Consider the following 17347-nt stretch of genomic DNA (forward strand, 5'->3'; position numbering starts at 1 on the left):
AACAGAAAAGTTCAGTAAGTCCAAGTTGTGCCATGCCCCAGGACACCTCTGTTATGTCATATTAGTTTTGTCACGGTCTTATCAAAACTCTCACTCTCCTTTCGTGTGATCAGATTACAGATGGGAGCATATTCCAGCACAGCCCTGAAAGCCTCTTAAGCATACATCTGTACATGATTACACAGAGACACTGTTTTGAGTGCCCCGGGGATGACGTTTTTCTGTAGGTGAACACGGAAGTTAACAATGCCCTGGTTCCATCGTCAAAAAGCCTACAGGATTTTTCCATTGGATTTTGTATCACTGCAGAAAAATAAGCTTTGTAGTAAACAAATGTTTGATACTAATGAACACCATTTTCAGGATTTTTGAAGCCTAAATGCAGGTGCCATAAGTAAAAAGGCTAATATTAGGCTATAACAAACTACACTACCTTTGCGCAGCCACCACTACGAGACTTTAAAGCACTGTTCGGTGCAGTTCAGACTCCCAATGCCTACAATTATAAAGATAAATAATATTCTGTATAAGTATTATTTATTATTTGAGCATTTCTTTAAAATGTCTCTAAGCAGTACAGAAAATGTAGTTTCAGCTTGGAAAGTGTCAAGAATTCCAGCTTTCAGGACGCTTGCTGTGAGACAGCTCAATTTTCTGCTCAGTGTCAATGTGTTGATCCTACTTCTGCAGTAGCTGAAGGCTTTCACGTTCCACTCTAGTGACATCTTCATTGAGATAGTCCATTTCTTTTTTAATAGTCCTAAATCAGTCTCTCTATCATCTGTCAGTCACACACTAACATACAGATCCAACATCTGCAGAGTCCTCAGTGGGTCTGTCTCTTGAGAGTGCTTGGCAGGAGTATTTCGTGTGTGTGTGTGTGTGTGTGTGTGTGTGTGTGTGTGTTGGGACCTCTCACAGTGGTGACAGCACTAGTTTGCAGTTAGATGGCGTGAGTTTAAATGGAATTCTGAGAGCTGGCCTCTGATTTCTCTGTTGACATAGAGGAATGACGGTCGGGAAACTGATCCTGTTTTATGTAGCCCCGCTCAGACACGCACCCCCTTATGTTAATCAGACAATATGACGTGTTGTTGTGATGTCTGAATAAGCACCCTGAGAGAGAATAATTACACACACATCATGTAGGTGCAAGACTAGAAAAAAAACAAAAACAAAAACAAAACAACGAAAAACAGTGTACAGTGAGGAAAAAAAAGTAACACATGCACACCTCACCTTTTTGACCTGATGAAGATTCAAGCAGGATCAAAATGTTGTCTTTATTAAATTTGTGTGACAAGGCATCCTGGACACTTATACACAAAGGTGTTGATGGGAGTATTACTACTAGATGGGACCTAGTAACATTTTTGTATCTCTTGGGCTTCAACAGTAAAGTAAATTTAATTGTAAATGTGCTGTCTTGTTTGAATAAAGTATAACAGAACATTTAAGTCACAAAAAGCCAGTCTAAGTGCAAGTGACGCACACACGTCACTCGCTCCACACTCCTCTGTCTTCTATTGTTATTTATGGTCTTTATCTAATCTGCCTGACTTTGCTTCTCCCGCTGTCCCCAGATGTTCCTGACAGTATACCTCAGTAACAATGACCAGCATTTTACTGAGGTTCCAGTTACCCCGGAGACGCTGTGCCGGGACGTGGTGGAGTTATGCAAGGAGCCGGGGGAGGCTGACTGCCACCTGTCTGAGATGTGGCGTGGATCTGGTGAGTGACGGTGCCAGCTCACCCATTGTTATCCTTCTAAACACAATGAAGAGCATGAGATTTTCAGTCACATGCTGTTTTGGTTGTGGGACAGGGACAGTGTGCAGACACTTGTTTGTCTTCCTTCTTTTAATTAGAGGGAAATTGCTTTTCTGAAGTAGCCCATATATAGAGATTAGCTGTGTGGTCAACTGCTTGGTGATTTCTTTTTGAAGGGCTTATCTCTTTTGGGGGCTGCAAAATGCAAATGAAGCAGAGCTCATAATCCCTGCAACAAACACAAGCACCCAGACATCTCCCACATCTCTCAGGTGGGAGGAGGGAGGGGGGTGAGATTTCATGCCTTTCCCCTTTTCCCCATCTCTGAGAGTCAGGAGGTATTCAGAATCAAAACTCGAGGAGCCGGGCTTCATAGCTGTTTCCATGGTGATGCTGCCGTAAGAGTGAAGAAAGTGCCAATTATTGTGTTTGAGAGCTTCCACAAGTAGTCTGAAAAGATTGTCTCATTTTGCAACCATTTTTCTCCACAGACCACTATGTGACTCTCCTTGAAAACACAGCAATGACATTTTGAATCAGATTTAGATGTAAAGCTATTAATAACCTGCATATCACAATAACTGGTTTGTTTTGCAGTCATGCCATTATAATAGATCAGTTTCATTGACCTCCTTTTGACTGTAATGTGTCAGTCCATTTGTGTAATGAAATGGCCTTAAGCAGGTTGAAGAAAATGTCTTGAGGAATAGAAGATGAGCCCTTTGGCTCAGTACCAGCCAGAATAATTGACAACACATCACAGTTGTTTCCCGTGAGGTCATTACTCAGAAAGATCAACTAGATGCAGATGGCGTTGGTGAAATGAGTGTCATCTCAGTGTAGGCCAGCAGTGTCAGTCGAATAGTAGGGCAGGATTTTACAAAGCAAACCTCATAGGTAAACTTGACCTACATTGTATTGTCACGTTTTAACCTTACTATTTTAAATGTAATTACAAATCTAATATTGAGTTAATGGGTGTGTTTTTAATCTCACCCCTGAGTGCTGATGCATTTCTGTATGTTGTGTGCAGAGCGAGCTGTAGGTGATGGGGAGAGGATGCTGGACGTGCTCCAGCGATGGGGACAACACAGGGCAGAAGTGCGCTTCTTTCTGCGTCACAACCGAGCCCCCAGTAGGGAGTCGGGTAAGTCTCAATTTGCAACACACAGCTTCAACCGCAAAATACAGATAATGAAGCAGAAGCAAGGGTCAAGTCACTTCTCTCACAAAAGAGTCATGGTTTGGACAGGGCAGTCCCCAGAGAAAAGACATTCGACACCAACGTAGTAAACTCCACAGATGCCTGCAGCCTCTAAAAGTACACACATCCACTCTGGTGTTGGGATTCATGAAAGTAGATTTACATGAACAGCCTGTTTGAGGCTAAGAAAGACTCAGACCACCTTTGCTCTTCTTACTATACAGAGTTTTGGAAGTTTTACTCAGAGGACTGCCTTTATCCAGGAAAGGTTTTATATTAGCAGGACTCAAATCCTTGAACAAGCCTTATTTAGCCGTACTGTTGGAGGCCAGGGTGTCCCAGTAACATCGTCATAAGCCTGTTACTTTTCAGTTTTCTTAGGAACACAGAAAACGCTAGTATTTTGGTCATGCGCTATCCTCTCAGCCCCCAGTTGCGTAACTAAGCTCTTTTACCCCTCACAGCTTGAGTCTGGCCCAGGGATTAGATGGCTGTTTTCCCTTCCTGTTATCTTAGCCTGCTCTTGTTTTCCCACACTGTTAGCTTAGCTCTGCTCAGTGTTTGCAACAGAGTTCTGCATTAACTTTTTCTGTTTATTTTTTGTGAAAGACATGTACATTGGGTTTCCTAAATCTACCCTCTACCTTTCTTCTTCTACCTTCTTTTTTATGATGTTTACGTTATTTATAGAAATTGTTTTAGACTCAGTGCTACCTGTAGTACGGAGTCAGTTGAATGATGACACCTCCTGATGCTGTGCAGGCTTGTTCTTTCTGACCAGGTCAGAGGGCAACATTTATTTTCTGCAGAATTGAGCTAGCTAAGGAATCTTGCACTCCCTAATGGAGCATTAGCATGGTGTTATTCACACCATCACTTAACTAGCGCATGTATTTAACATGTGTACTGTATGTCAGGGGTCATCTAAAACCATTATGCAAGCTAAAGGGCTTTGGTCATAGGCTGCGGCTTTAAAGATGGGATCTAGATTGCCAGACCCCCCCCCCCCCCCACCAGCTGTCAAATGCCGGTTGTTTGGCTGGATATAAGTGCATTCATGTACACAGAAAAGCACATACACACACAGTTGTGGGACCCACCGCCAGACGGTTATGTATTAGGTTAAGTCCTGAGATTACTGCAAGTCACAAAGAGCACTGATCCCAGTTGTTTCCCAGAGGAGCTAAGATCATTCAGAACTAGCCAGTCTCTTTTGCAGAGCTGTCTACTGATGCACACCCTCCTCTGCCACAAGTCCAGAGAAAGCCGTACAGTGTTTACCTTTGTTTTACAGAGACAGTGACAGGCAAAAAGGCATTTTTCACAGTTGTCTGCAAAGGCTAATAGTTTGCTCTGTTTGCTGTTTCATAGTTTGGACTAAATTCAGGGAGTCATCTCAGGGTTTACAATAGATTGTGATGTCTGATGAACTCTTATATGTTGTTGGTTACTCAGGTGGGTCAAGAGGCTCAGAGCCAAAGAGGAATGGAGTGAAGGGTCCTCCAGACAGAAGAATGGAGAATGGGGTGAGTTTGGATTTCTACGTTTTAGACAATTTGAAATGTGTTCAGCAAGATGCTTCCATTTTAAGAAAAAAATGTAAGGCACATCCTGAGAAAAAAATTTACCTGAACCAATTAGGCACTGTGAACACTTTATTCATACTCTTGCACACTTAGTTATTTATTTTAATTTAAGAAGAACAAAACCCCTGTAACTCGTTTACAAAACCTTTTTACTGCACCTCATTGGAATAACATTTGGATTAAAGTCGTCCTTTCACCAAGATTTGTACTTTAATTCCCATCATGTAGGTCATAGATTTTACTGTTAAGAAATATTCTGTGACAAGCCAACTTGCTGATATGCTTAGGGGTGCTATCACTTAATTCAATTCAAAAACATCCTGCAGTGTATAAATGCAAATGAAAAATGAATCACTGCATCATAACATGGACATGACTGTTCTTATTTTTCATAATTTGAGAGTGTCACTTGAAAATTAATGTACTATGAATCCTAAAATTACAAAAAGGTCTATGTTGGTATTCTTTTGTTAGTTTGAATAGGAAGGTAAAGGAATTGCGCCCCTACCCTCCCCATATGTGTGTTGCTGCTTTTGTTTTTTTGACTTCAAGGCTACACTGTCTTTTCTTCGACCTTGATTGAGAGAGCAATGATAGAGTGTGTAACACAAGATTGAATGTATTGTCTTTTGTCCTTTGTCCTTCTATTCGTTCCTGCGCAGGTGGCGACACCCCGAATGGACATGACACTGGCTGAACTACAAGAGATGGCTGCCAGACAGCAGCAGCAAATAGAAGCTCAACAACAGCTCCTCGCTTCCAAGGTGCATGGAGACGAGAGTGCGAGATGAAAGGAGAGATGAGGACTGGTAGAGGGACGGGTAGATGCAGGGGATGGAGAAGTTTAAGTGGTGGAGATGAAAGCAAAAGCCAAAGGAGGAGAGACAAAATAATAGAGCAAGATTAAAGAGGGGGTTATTGGGAGAAAATGAGCAGACACCTCACATAATACAAGTACAAAAACAAGTCTGGTGCACTCATGGGAGTAAAGATGCAAAGATAGGCTGCACGTGATGCTTGTGATAGACAGGTTAGATGGGTTGTGTATGGCTGCAGGTGTAATGTTTATAATATGAGAAGCCTGAGACAGCTGCCTGCCCTGGATTCTCACTGCGTGGAACACTTCCAGTATTTGAAGATGTTTTTCTTCTGCTTGTTTCACATTTTGCTCAGGATTTATTGGCAATGGTGGGAAAGACTTTTGACAGAAAACAGCCATGATATAATTAAAGACTTGGCTGACCATTTTTCTCCTATGCCTTTTTGGTCCCTGCTGAGACACCTTAAAGTCTTTTCATACTGCTGATCCACACATATGTACTCTATTAAGAAAACTTAAAAAAACAAGCTTCTTTCTCTTTTTGTATGTACTCTATTTAGAAAACTTTTTTAAAAACTTTTTTTTTCTTAAATAAATATGCTCAAATGTACCACACAGGCTGCAACCTGTGTCCTTGAGCCACTTTCTGATCCAGTCAACTGTTGCTTGAGCATAATATAGCAAGCCAAGGAATTTAGCTTAAAGCAGGCATGTTAGGCATACAAGTTGAGTAAACAAACAGGCATGACCATCGGCACACATCACCTGGTGGAGTTGCAGGAGAGACTACGTTGTTCTTTTCTGAGAACCTGTTTGGGAAAGCTGTCAGGTGTACAGCACACTGTGTCATAGTTCAGGACTGGCTTTCAGTTTTAACACTTAACACTGTTTAGCTCCACAGAATGTCTTAACCCTTATTTACCCAGGCATGTTGATATAAAATGCATTCCTAACAGCCTGCAGGAGCATTAGAGGGTGAAACCACATTCTTACAGCAGCCATTTTGCTGCTCGCTCTTAACCAGAGTGTGTAGTTCAGTGCCTTTCCTGAGGACATTTGGACAGCAGCTGTTAAAGAAAGCATCCTCAGCCATGGATTACTCCTCAATGAAATTATATATCTGACTTTTGCTCCCTTTCTCCCCTCTTTTGTCTCTCCAGGAGCAGCGGCTGCGCTACTTAAAGCAGCAGGAGCAGCGTCAGCAGCAGCAGGCCTCAGAGCAGGAGAAGCTGCAGCGCCTCAGAGAGAACATCGAGAACCAGGAGACACGACTCAAGAAGGTGCGGGCCCTCAAGGGCCAGGTGGAGCAGAAACGCATGAGCAATGGCAAACTCGGTAAGCTCAAGGACTTTCATGAATGGATGCCTGCTTGAAGTATTGTACTACTGGAAGCATCTAAGATTGATTAAATTAATAGACTAAACAGATTACAATTAAAAGACACAATGTTTCTTCTTCGATTTCCTGTCTTCATGATATTCTGTGTCTCTCTCTTCCCTGCCTCCATCATCTTCGCGCGCTTTCTCTCTACCTGTGGTTCCCTCTCCCCGCCTCCTTCTCCCACTCCAGTGGAGGAGATCGAACAGATGAACAACCTGTTCCAGCAGAAGCAGAGAGAGCTCGTGATGGCTGCATCTAAGGTGGAGGAGCTCAGCCGACAGCTGGAGTTGCTTAAAAATGGCAAAGTGGACAACTTCCATGACAACCAGAGCTCTGTGGCTGAACTAGACCGCCTCTACAAAGAGCTACAGGTGTGCCGAAATGAAATTGACTAAATTAAATTCTTAACCAAAACCAAATAGAGTTCAGACAACAGTGTTTTAAATGAGCACCAATGTTGAATTAACTTCTCTTTGTCCTCATGTCTTGTCCTTTTTGATGTTCAGCTGAGGAACAAGCTCAACCAGGATCAGAACACTAAATTGCAACAGCAGAGAGAAGGCCTGAACAAGCGCAACTTGGAGGTGGCTGCGATGGACAAGCGGATCAGTGAGCTCCGAGATCGGCTGTGGAAGAAGAAGGCAGCACTGCAGCAAAAGGAGAACTTGCCTGTAAGTATCATTACACCACAGCAACATAAAAAACATTAAGATTGCCTGATCCAGAACCCCCTCGTGTGTCATTTTTTATATCTTGTGAAAGGTGTTCACATAGCTCTAATTCTTATTGTGACTTTCTAACAATTTGTCAAGCCACTATTATTCACATCTGCAAATAAGTGATGAAAATGGTTTTGATCAGAGCTCCCCCCAGTGGTGTTATATTAAAGGCTGTTTGTATCTCTCTCTACCCTCGAAAGCCTCAGACACCCTGGCATTCAGAGCTCGCCCATGCCAACGTAAGGCTCCTTAAACTCACTGTCTTCTGTGTGGGACAACCTAGTGACCCCCTCACTCAAAGGACTCGAGTCCTATCCGTCTTTTTCCATCCTTTCAATCTCTCTTTCTGAGATAGCTGGTGGGGACTGATCATCGTTTTGATCACAGACTTGCATCTGAGTGTACACTCCCACTTCTTCACTCAGCTGTGTTTTCAGTCCCATTTGGCAGAAATAACTCCTGGAGATGAGAGAGGAGTAATGAGAGCGGGGTGACATCTCAGACAGGCAGGAATGTCAGGGGAGATGCTATCTTTTCTTGCTGTGCTCTTGACAGAAACCGGAAGAGGCAAATGACTGATTTACTCAAGTGAAGCAACCATCGTACTTAAAACTTTTCGAAAAACACTTTATAATAAACATGACAGAATTCAACACATAGTTGAAATTAGCAGGCATAATAAACCAGTCTTTGTACTTAAGTTTTGGCTCTGATCTTGCTGCCTGGTGTTTCCCTGCTCCTCCTCTGCTCCTCTCTCCCCTCTCCAGGAGTTGTTTTGAACACAGGTTGCCATGGGACTGTAAATAAGAGTCAACAGACTGTGAGGAAGAGACATTAACATGTTCTCTGCTCGAGGTTAAAATGGTTGTGTAGGGATAGCAAAAGAAAACATAATCATTCTGATTGGATGATGGATGATTTATGTTTTTACCTCCTTTGATAGCACATTTTACTTTGTCCTCTATGCAGTCATTTCTTTAATTTCTTTTATCAGTTTCGCTGATCAGGTACACTTCCTCTCAGATATAATTGAGGTGTTTTATTGGCCTTCACCATTAACTTTCTTTCTTTCAACCAAATTAACATTCAACCAATTAACCCTAAAGATTGTTTCTCATTATGCAATGCTGATTCATAACTTTGCAATGCAAATCACAAAGCTGTTTATATTCAGTGCTGTCAGATTCTGTTTTTGTTCTGTGTTTTAGATCCAAAAATGTTGCCTTCTTAGTTTGCAGCATGCAATGTTTACTTAGCAAATGCAGTATGAGAGCTCTAAAGTGACCTATAAGTTAGAGCATAAATAATAAATGTTATAATGGAGATTTTCCATATCCTTCTGAAGCGCTGCTGGAAGCCTTTTAGATGAAGCAGCATATTGAACCCTAATCCAACTTTAAAGATGCCAAACTTCTCTTTAGATGCCCCCTTGATAATAAAGTAGGAGCAGAGCAGAGCAGAGAAAGGTGTTTCCATGTGTGTACATGTGCGTGTGTGTTTTTTTTAGAGATGAAGGCCTGAATAGGCCCTAGTGAGGAGGTGATTTACCCACACCCTGCCTGGAATCATAATGAGTGGGCCTTTTTCACACTGGCACAAAGGCACACTCCATCCAATCCGCTCTCTCCTCCAACCAAACAGCGAGCGTCTGGCTGACATCACCCAAAAAGCACGTTTAACCGTGCTGACTGAAGAGAGGCAGTCTGAGAGCTGCCAGCCTACAGTCATCCTGCACCGTCTTAGTTACATAGTTCAGGAAACACTTAGCAAAAGCTCATATTAGGTTGGAAAAGGGGGATTATTTGGTATTTTGAACTGCTGTTGCATGTTTGTGCTTTTGTTTTTTTCAAGAATGGCTATCCTGGTAAAGAGAGGGCTTCAAAAGACACTCATCTTCAGGTAACTAAACTAGTGGAGCTAAACACATGTGTTTCTTTTCTTTCTGATCTGATCTCTTGAGTTTAATTTGGCACATCCAATTCCATTTGTTCTTTTTTGCTTCAGACCCTTCATGAGCAAAGTGAGCCATGTTCATCTTGTTTTAAAGGGATAGCTTGTCATAATGACGTGAGCTGTATTTTTAAAGATGGTTTAAGTCATTAACCAAAATTTGACCTGAAAGTTAATCTGTCTGTTTGTTGGCTTTGGAAAGCATAAGGCATTTGTTTCATTTCTTTATTTACACATCTAGAAATACAAAAAAGAAAAAACAATATATAAATTTGCAAGGGAACGTGAAATAGAATTGCTGAAAATCCTCTAGTGGCTTGAAAAGTGGCAGTATCCAAGCAGCATGTTGCAGGGAATAATTACAGCAATCCTGTATACAATCTTTGTATGCATATTTAGGCATTTAATGTGTTTATTTCTTCTGCAAGATGTTGTATTTATGTAAGTGACTGTCTTCCAATGTCAAGAATTCTCCATTAACCCTTAGATGAAGCTACAGTATTTAAGACATGCTGTCAGTGTGGATTTTAAATCCTCTCCAAGTTGGAGCAGCTTTAAAAGCACTGCATGATGTTCCAGCACAACATGTTTTTTAAAAAGCATCGTGCTAATAAAATGCGAGGGTATAAATATTTAATAAGCTAAATCTTTATACATCAGTAACTGTAATGCATGCTCTTTCTTGAAGCAATATGGTTACTGAGCTGTAACTTAACAGAGGGATTGCTAAGAAACCTAAAAACCAGTGTGAGTGGTTGAAGTAAGGCAGGGCTCAGAGGATGGCAAAGTTAGGCTTTCATTCTGACAGTTTGGTCTTGATTGAAATATCCCACTTACTGTTAGGTGGACTGCAAATGTTTTGCATTTGTAAACATTAATGGCCTTCAGAGAAACATGACCCATCATTAATCCCTACCAGCAGGCCTAAATTTCTACTTCCCTTTGTCAGACTTTTAATCACAATACACCTCGAAAGGTTTCGCTGTAATGCCCACTCTGCTAGCACCATACACAAGTTATAAAAGTGAAGAAAACGTCCTTACAAACACTTTCAGATGACTAAATTAAATCCTTTTGATTTGAGTAACAACATGATTCTCTCTGGCGCCACCCTCAGTCCAAAGTTTGTATTTTTGCCTCTCTATTGTCAAGGACCTAAGAAAATTAAGTTGTGGACATGACTGCCTTAGAGGGCTGTTGGATTTTTAGTGTTGTTTATTAATGCCTCAGTATTAACAATAATTTCAGCATGCTTTCTGTGATACTCATCTCAGTCTCACCAGTGATATCGTATCATTAACGAACATCAGATAAAGTTTTGGTTGCCATTTTGTCATCTATATGTTTGTGTCTGAATAGTGAGTTCTTTCACTACTGTAATACAAGATATTCTGGATTAGTCTCACTCGCTGCTCTAACTGCCTCCTCTTGTTTTGTTTCTCTCCTGTACAGGTGCCCTCAGATGGCCAAGCTGGACAGCAGTCGGGTCCATCTCGCGTGGCAGCGGTCGGCCCATACATCCAGTCGTCCACGATGCCGAGGGGCCCAGTGAGGCACGACCTGCTTGTAAAACCAGCCTATCCGGACGGCACTGCCACCCTTCCAGCCCACGACCCACAGAGCAAGACCAGCACAGGTGAGCAGCCAGAAATGACGCGCTGTCTGCAGCCTTTCACCTCTTAAATCAAGAAAAACAAAAAATAGCAAAAAAATAGCAGTGTGATCAGTAAAGAGAAATACCACAGGCACTCATAAGACTTCACTTATTTAGGGCAATCGTGGACAGGAATGCATTTCAGCTGACAAGCCATCTTCGTTGTGACATCAATGAATAAATAAATAAGTGAAGTCTGATGAGTGCCAGTAGTATACCTCAGAAATCAAGCCTTTTCCTATCTGCCCATGACTTAGATTTCTTACTTGGAAGAGAACCTTAACATCTGTCTTTTAACATATAATTTATTCATCTAAATTTAGCGATTGCTGAGTCTACAATAGCTCACTCAGCAGCAAAGTTCAAAACGTAGCTTAAATATGTAAAGAAGCCAATAGTAAAGAGTCCTCGGCTACACTTCCTGGTGTTTCTTTGTGAATGTCATCATCATGGAACGGGGTATGTTTTTTTTTTAAATTGAAATGTGATAAGACTGTCCTGCCTCCAGCAGGAGCAGAGGGGTCTGGGACACCTGCTGGTTGCGATGTCACTCTGAGCTCAGAAGGTAGCTAGTTAGCTCCTGTATGCTGTGTTGTGACCGAGTATTGCTGAGCCTGAACTCTAATTCCACTCTCATTACATTTTCTAAAGAACGTTTGAAATGTTTTGCAGTGAGTGAACCAGTTTTTATTGCCACTGTGTGTGTCTTTTTGTGCCATTCTTCTTTTTTTTTTTTTCTTTTCAAATCGAGCATGAGAGACGGTGCAGAGCCAGCTGTTGTTGCACCAGCACCCTCTCCCAGCGGACTGCAGTAGCATGTTTGCTGCTGTGTAATGGAGGGGAACAAACTCTGGTCTAACCAATGACGGACCAGAGCAATATATCCCATTTAAAGATGTTCTTTATGCCATCCTCTTTCTCAGTAATTCTCTCACACGCTTCATTTCTAGACTCGCTCTCTTAGCCCTAAAGCAGTCCCCCAGCGGATAGTGGGCCAGCAATGCGCTTTATGTTATTAAAAATGAATGATCCAACACCAAAATTAGTAATTACAAAACAATAGCAGAGGGGAACCCCCTCCTCCTTCATTCACTCCCTCACCTCTTCGTCAACCCTTGTTTTCATATTTAAAGCAGTTCCACATACAGGAAGTAAAAGTAACAGGTTTTTCCCAGGCTGTCATGATGCTGCACGCAATTATTTCTGCACGCTGAGGTGATTTGCTGTATGAGAAGAAGAGAGGGAGGGATGGGCGGGGACGCAGAAGAATCTGCTCTTAGTCTACACCCATTCCCAGTTCTTCTCTAGCTGGGACGTTGTGCATAGCATCAGGCAGACTCCTGAGGGTTGTGTTGGTCTCTGTGTGGCCCCTCAGGGGGGCCCCTGCCTGGGCCCAGCCAACAGCATGTCTAGAGCAAGGGGAGATCTGGAGCTCTAAGGCTACTTTGTTTTTCTTGTCTTTCGAATGCATCTTCCTCAGAAGCCATGTTCTTGCTTAAGCCTCTGAAAGAGCTGCGGGCTAAGAGAAAAGGTACACACTTGTGTTTGTGTGTGTGTGCTTCTCAACGGCTTTCGTTTCATTGTGTTTATTTTTCATGAGAGTGATTCTCACTGAAAAAAACTGAGATGTTTTTATCATTTCCTGGCTGGATCTTTTGGTCCTATTTGCTTGTTTCGCTGTTTGTTAAAGCGTGTTTGTTGAGCTTTCTCCTCAGTTCCTTTTCTGCCGCTCTAAATGGGTCAGTTGGAACAAACACATAACCTTCAGTTGAACTGACATTCTGTGTGGATTCTGACCAACCCAATCAGGTCTCGTCTGCAAAATGTGTGTGTGTTTGTTTGTTGATGTATTTGTACAACACCTCTTGAGAGGGAGCTTCTAATTACAGTCTGCAGGCACTGCGATGGAAATCATCATGTTTTTACCATCTTTGATTTGATGCTAATCTTGCTAGTTAGAAGAGCCTTCATGCTTTTGTGGCTCATCTGACTGTGGATGTCTGCGGACGTACATGGCCACTGGCTGGGTCCTAATCAGTCAACCAAAACAACAAATGATGAGTAATGAAGGCGGCAAAATGCTACAAAATGCACTGTTATTTTTTCAAAAATCCAGTATTGTTTGCTCTGTGTTACTGCATAACACACAGCTCTGGGAACTTTGTGTTTATCTGTTTTTAAATAATGGCTGAAGCAAGTCTCCACGTGTACTGGTGCTTTGTGTTATCATCTGTGTCTGTGTAAAATCTCACGGTACATACTAACATTTAAACACTCTCTGGTTTTTGCCTTCTCCTCTCCGGCGGGTCCCACAGGCCTTCAGCCATCCAAGCTGGCAGACTGGGGCTCTTCAGGTCCAGAATCCAACACAAATGGTCATGGTCCAGCCTCAACACTGCCACGAATGACTTCTCACTCCAACTCGAACACAGAACAAGGTAAGAGAAACATACACACACACACATGCACAGTTTACACACAGAATCTGCATTGCAGTCCCTTTCTGTAAGTGTGAAAACAGCAATGCAGCAGCACAAAAGCTTCCAAAGCACCTTTTGTTCAGTCTTTCTATAGAAATACACTTTGTGTAAACATGAGATGAAACTGATTACTGCCTTGTTTGTGAGCAGATGAGACAGAACTGAAGAGGGACAGGAAGGTGCGTCCATTTTCCATGTTCGAGCCAACAGAGGTTCCCGCCACCTCCCTCCGCAAAAACCAGAGCAGCGATGACCTGGTCAGGGATGCTCAGGTATGAGGGGACACTGTCCTCACATCCTCACAGGAAAAAATTCACCAGTCAGAATTGGTCATTACCAGCTGGAATACACCTTCACTGCTGCGGTCTCTCTCACCTCTCATTTTTCCAGGCTGCTCCCAAAGCTCCAATCAAGATTCCTCCTCCTGTTCCAACCAAACCAAAAGGCCCCGGTGTTTTGCCCTACGGAAAACAAGCTCTCAACACAGGCACCTTCCCTAAAGCCAAGCCCCACAACCAGCAGCCCCAGGCCTCCCAGGGCCGTGGCCCTCTCCCTCCCTCACAGAGCCAGACACTCCCCCTACCCTCCAAGCAGGACACTCCACCTGCAGCCACAGTACGACCATTCACCCCAGAGCTGCCCTCCTCCAAAGATGCCAGCCTGAGTAAGCCCCAGACCTTAGCGGCCAGCTCCATTTACTCCATGTACACACAGCAGCCTGGTGTGCAGGGCGCTCTCAACAGGTCTCAGAACCGCACCAATGGATTTATCAGTGGTAAGAATATACAGTTTTAATTTTTAAAACGTAGTGCATGAACAGTGTTGTTGAGATGATACGGACGAATGGGGTCGTTCTCATTGAGTTCCTGGATAATTGACCGAATAGGTGAAGTCTGTCTGGTCATGAACACAACCTTTGTCCTTGTGATTTGTCTTTACGCTCACTGTTTACATCTGAAAGGGTACGAGCTTCAGTTAAACAGAGCCTTTAAATAGATTACATGTAGAAATAGAAGGACACACATGAATCCACACAAAATTTAAATGTATATGTACACATATCAATCCCCAGGTTTTCATATTAGCATCTGAATTAAGTATCCTTTAAAATGACATAAAAATGATATGTGAGGAAAAAAAAGGTATGACTATGACAGCGCGTGAGTCAGGATGTAAACAAGAGTAAAGAAAAGTCTTCATCTTGTCCTCAGCACACGCAACAAGAAAATATTCTCACGCCACTGACCAGAGGAGCAGCTAGAGGGGCAAAGCCATGCGTTACATCTTCCCTTTACAAACACGCTCACAGGCATCTTTACCTGCTGCTTCTGACTGAAATTGTGGAAATATATTGAAACAAGTTTTTCCCCAGTCTTAAGTCTTTTCTGAGGAATTTATGTAATCCACGCGAGCTATATAAAACGAATACAGTATTATTTTTCTATAGACTTTTGAAGGATACAGAAAAGAAAATGGTATTTAAAAAAGAGACCCTCTTGTAGATGGAAAAGACAAAGTACAGAGTCTAAAGTCTAAATAGGAATAGAAGAAGTCCAGTATGGGTGTAAAATGTCCAGTATAATTAAGTAATACAGTATTTAATGATTTAGACAATTTCATTTATAAAACCAGATACATTTCTTTAATTCTGCATGAGCAGTAGTTGTTTTATGTACAGTAGGTGTGCAGCACTTAATGCACCTAATGTCTTGTAGCTGCAGTTTAAAGACAAATTACTAGAACAGTATTTCAAGCATGTTGACATGTTCGATATTTCCATCAGCTGAACATTCTTGACCAATGTTCCCTTTAAGCAGTTAATTATATTTAATGCAAACATGTCATTGGGTAGGAGGTTTAGAAAATGATACAAGCAGATTTTTTTTACAGTCATTCAAAACACACAAAGCAGTATTTTGATGGTTTTGCTTTTATTTGATTTGTCTTTGCCAGTGTTTTTCTCTGCATCTGTTGCTAAGCACTTTGCTGACTTGACGCAAGTCTTAAGGGCTGGTCAAGTCAGGTGGCAGGGTTTAAATACAGTAATTAATTTGCATGATGATTTCTATTTTGCTATCATGGTAAGTGTGCACTAATGTGGCTCTGTCTGATGATTATCATGCTATAACACTTTGTTTTGGCCCAAAAGTAGTTTATACATCAAGAGATAGAGAACAGATGGTCAGTCCTAATTCGTAAATGGTCAGTCATAATCATTTGTCTAATGTGGTAATATCTTTGCAGACACTGCAGTCATAACACTTGTCCTATTTTTGTTTGTAGTGTATGGTAAACCAGTGATCCCCAGTGGAGGCTCCCTACATCCAGACAACCCTTACATGGACCGCCGCTCCCCTGCCCCAGAATCTGAGGTTGACCACAATGGAGCCAACAATGTGGGTCCCAGCCCATCTGAGGGCCCCCAACCAGAAACAGAACGCATCCCCCGCCCCCTCAGCCCCACCAAGCTGCTTCCCTTCATTTCCAACCCCTACAGGCATCAGAGTGACGGTGACTTGGAGGCTCTGAGAAAGAAGCTCTACAATGCCCCGAGGCCCCTGAAGAAACGCAGCTCCATCACTGAGCCAGAGGGTCCTGCAGGGCCCAACATTCAGAAACTCCTCTACCAGAAGACCACGTTGGCGGCTATGGAGACCGTGACTACACCAACCACTCCCACATATGCTGGTGAAGCAGAGAAGGCGGCAGAGGGATCTGCGGGGCCACATGTTCCAAATTCTCTGAGCGGCACAGAGAGCCACCCATCAGAGACAGGACAGACTCTGGAGGGAGGACAGCTCCCGTCTCACATCCCAGGTGCAAATGTCCCCGTTCCAGCCGCTCCTGAACAGACCAAACCACCATCAGCCATCCCAGAGAGCGAGGACATTATCCCCCCTCCGCCCCCATCCCACCCAGCCCCCAGGCCAGATGATGCTTTTTTCCCACCGCCACCCCCTGCTGGCTTGGAGGACGCAATGGCCAACCTTCCCCCTCCACCTCCAGAGGGCTTCCTGGAAGAATTCCCTCCCTACCCACCACCCCCGTACCCCAGTGGAGCAGAGCAGGACAGTCTGGGAGAGGACACCTTTAACATGAAGGCACCGGAGGTCACTGGCCAGGTCACTCTGCCACCGGTATGAATCACCACCTTAAACTGCTGAATCACAATTATCATGAGTCTCTCACATGTCTCTTCAGTGCTGAGTCGGCAGTATAGATTACCGTTGTGTGCTTCTGTGCTACGTGTGTTTTTAAATCCCCTCACATGTTTGTTTGTTAGTACCAGGGGGGGGCAGGTCATGAGAAACACTCAGTGCACATTCTACTTTATAATGACCTGCTGGTTGACAGAAGTGACCTGGCCTGTTGTTATATAACTCAATAATCCTTATCAAGAACCACTATTGTTTCTGGAGAAAATGGGCGTCTTTCTGCTTACACTAAGCGGATACCCACCCCACTTTGCCCCATTCTGTGCTGTAAATAAACACCAGTTTGTGTTCTTGTTCTTAAGCTCTTAGTGAGACTCCTTAAGTGGATTTAATTGTGATGCAGCAGGTTTTACCCCAAAAAGGTAAACCAATGAGAAATCAGCATTATGACCCATTTTCCTTCCTTTTGCCACCTCCATTTAAGACCTATTTGGTTGCATAATCATGGTTTTACAGAAATGAATTTGTTTTGGGATAAACTGGATTAGCAAAGCACTTAGGGTCTGAAAACAAGTCCCTCCTCTTCTCTCATTCCGGATTGAACACGACAGAGAGTGGACGTTTCAGTA

General features: G+C 42.9%; 1 protein-coding gene across 3 annotated transcripts in view; it reads left to right on the top strand.

Annotated features, from left to right (window-relative positions):
* Positions 1 to 17347, top strand: part of tp53bp2a (tumor protein p53 binding protein, 2a) — a 33927-nt gene that overhangs the window by 12394 nt on the left and 4186 nt on the right. Inside the window, exons 3-16 of one of the 3 annotated variants that reach the window (XM_042501814.1) lie at positions 1584 to 1731; positions 2804 to 2917; positions 4430 to 4500; positions 5223 to 5324; positions 6541 to 6715; positions 6950 to 7131; positions 7267 to 7431; positions 7680 to 7718; positions 9331 to 9378; positions 10882 to 11065; positions 13399 to 13521; positions 13714 to 13835; positions 13954 to 14338; positions 15847 to 16700. In XM_042501814.1, the coding sequence (XP_042357748.1) occupies positions 1584 to 1731; positions 2804 to 2917; positions 4430 to 4500; positions 5223 to 5324; positions 6541 to 6715; positions 6950 to 7131; positions 7267 to 7431; positions 7680 to 7718; positions 9331 to 9378; positions 10882 to 11065; positions 13399 to 13521; positions 13714 to 13835; positions 13954 to 14338; positions 15847 to 16700 (2712 nt within the window). The remainder of the gene's footprint in view (positions 1 to 1583; positions 1732 to 2803; positions 2918 to 4429; positions 4501 to 5222; positions 5325 to 6540; positions 6716 to 6949; positions 7132 to 7266; positions 7432 to 7679; positions 7719 to 9330; positions 9379 to 10881; positions 11066 to 13398; positions 13522 to 13713; positions 13836 to 13953; positions 14339 to 15846; positions 16701 to 17347) is intronic. The other 2 variants (XM_042501815.1, XM_042501816.1) reach the window with 2 other exon arrangements.

The sequence above is a fragment of the Plectropomus leopardus genome, chromosome 15, assembly GCF_008729295.1.
Source record: "Plectropomus leopardus isolate mb chromosome 15, YSFRI_Pleo_2.0, whole genome shotgun sequence".
NCBI lineage: Eukaryota > Metazoa > Chordata > Actinopteri > Perciformes > Serranidae > Plectropomus > Plectropomus leopardus.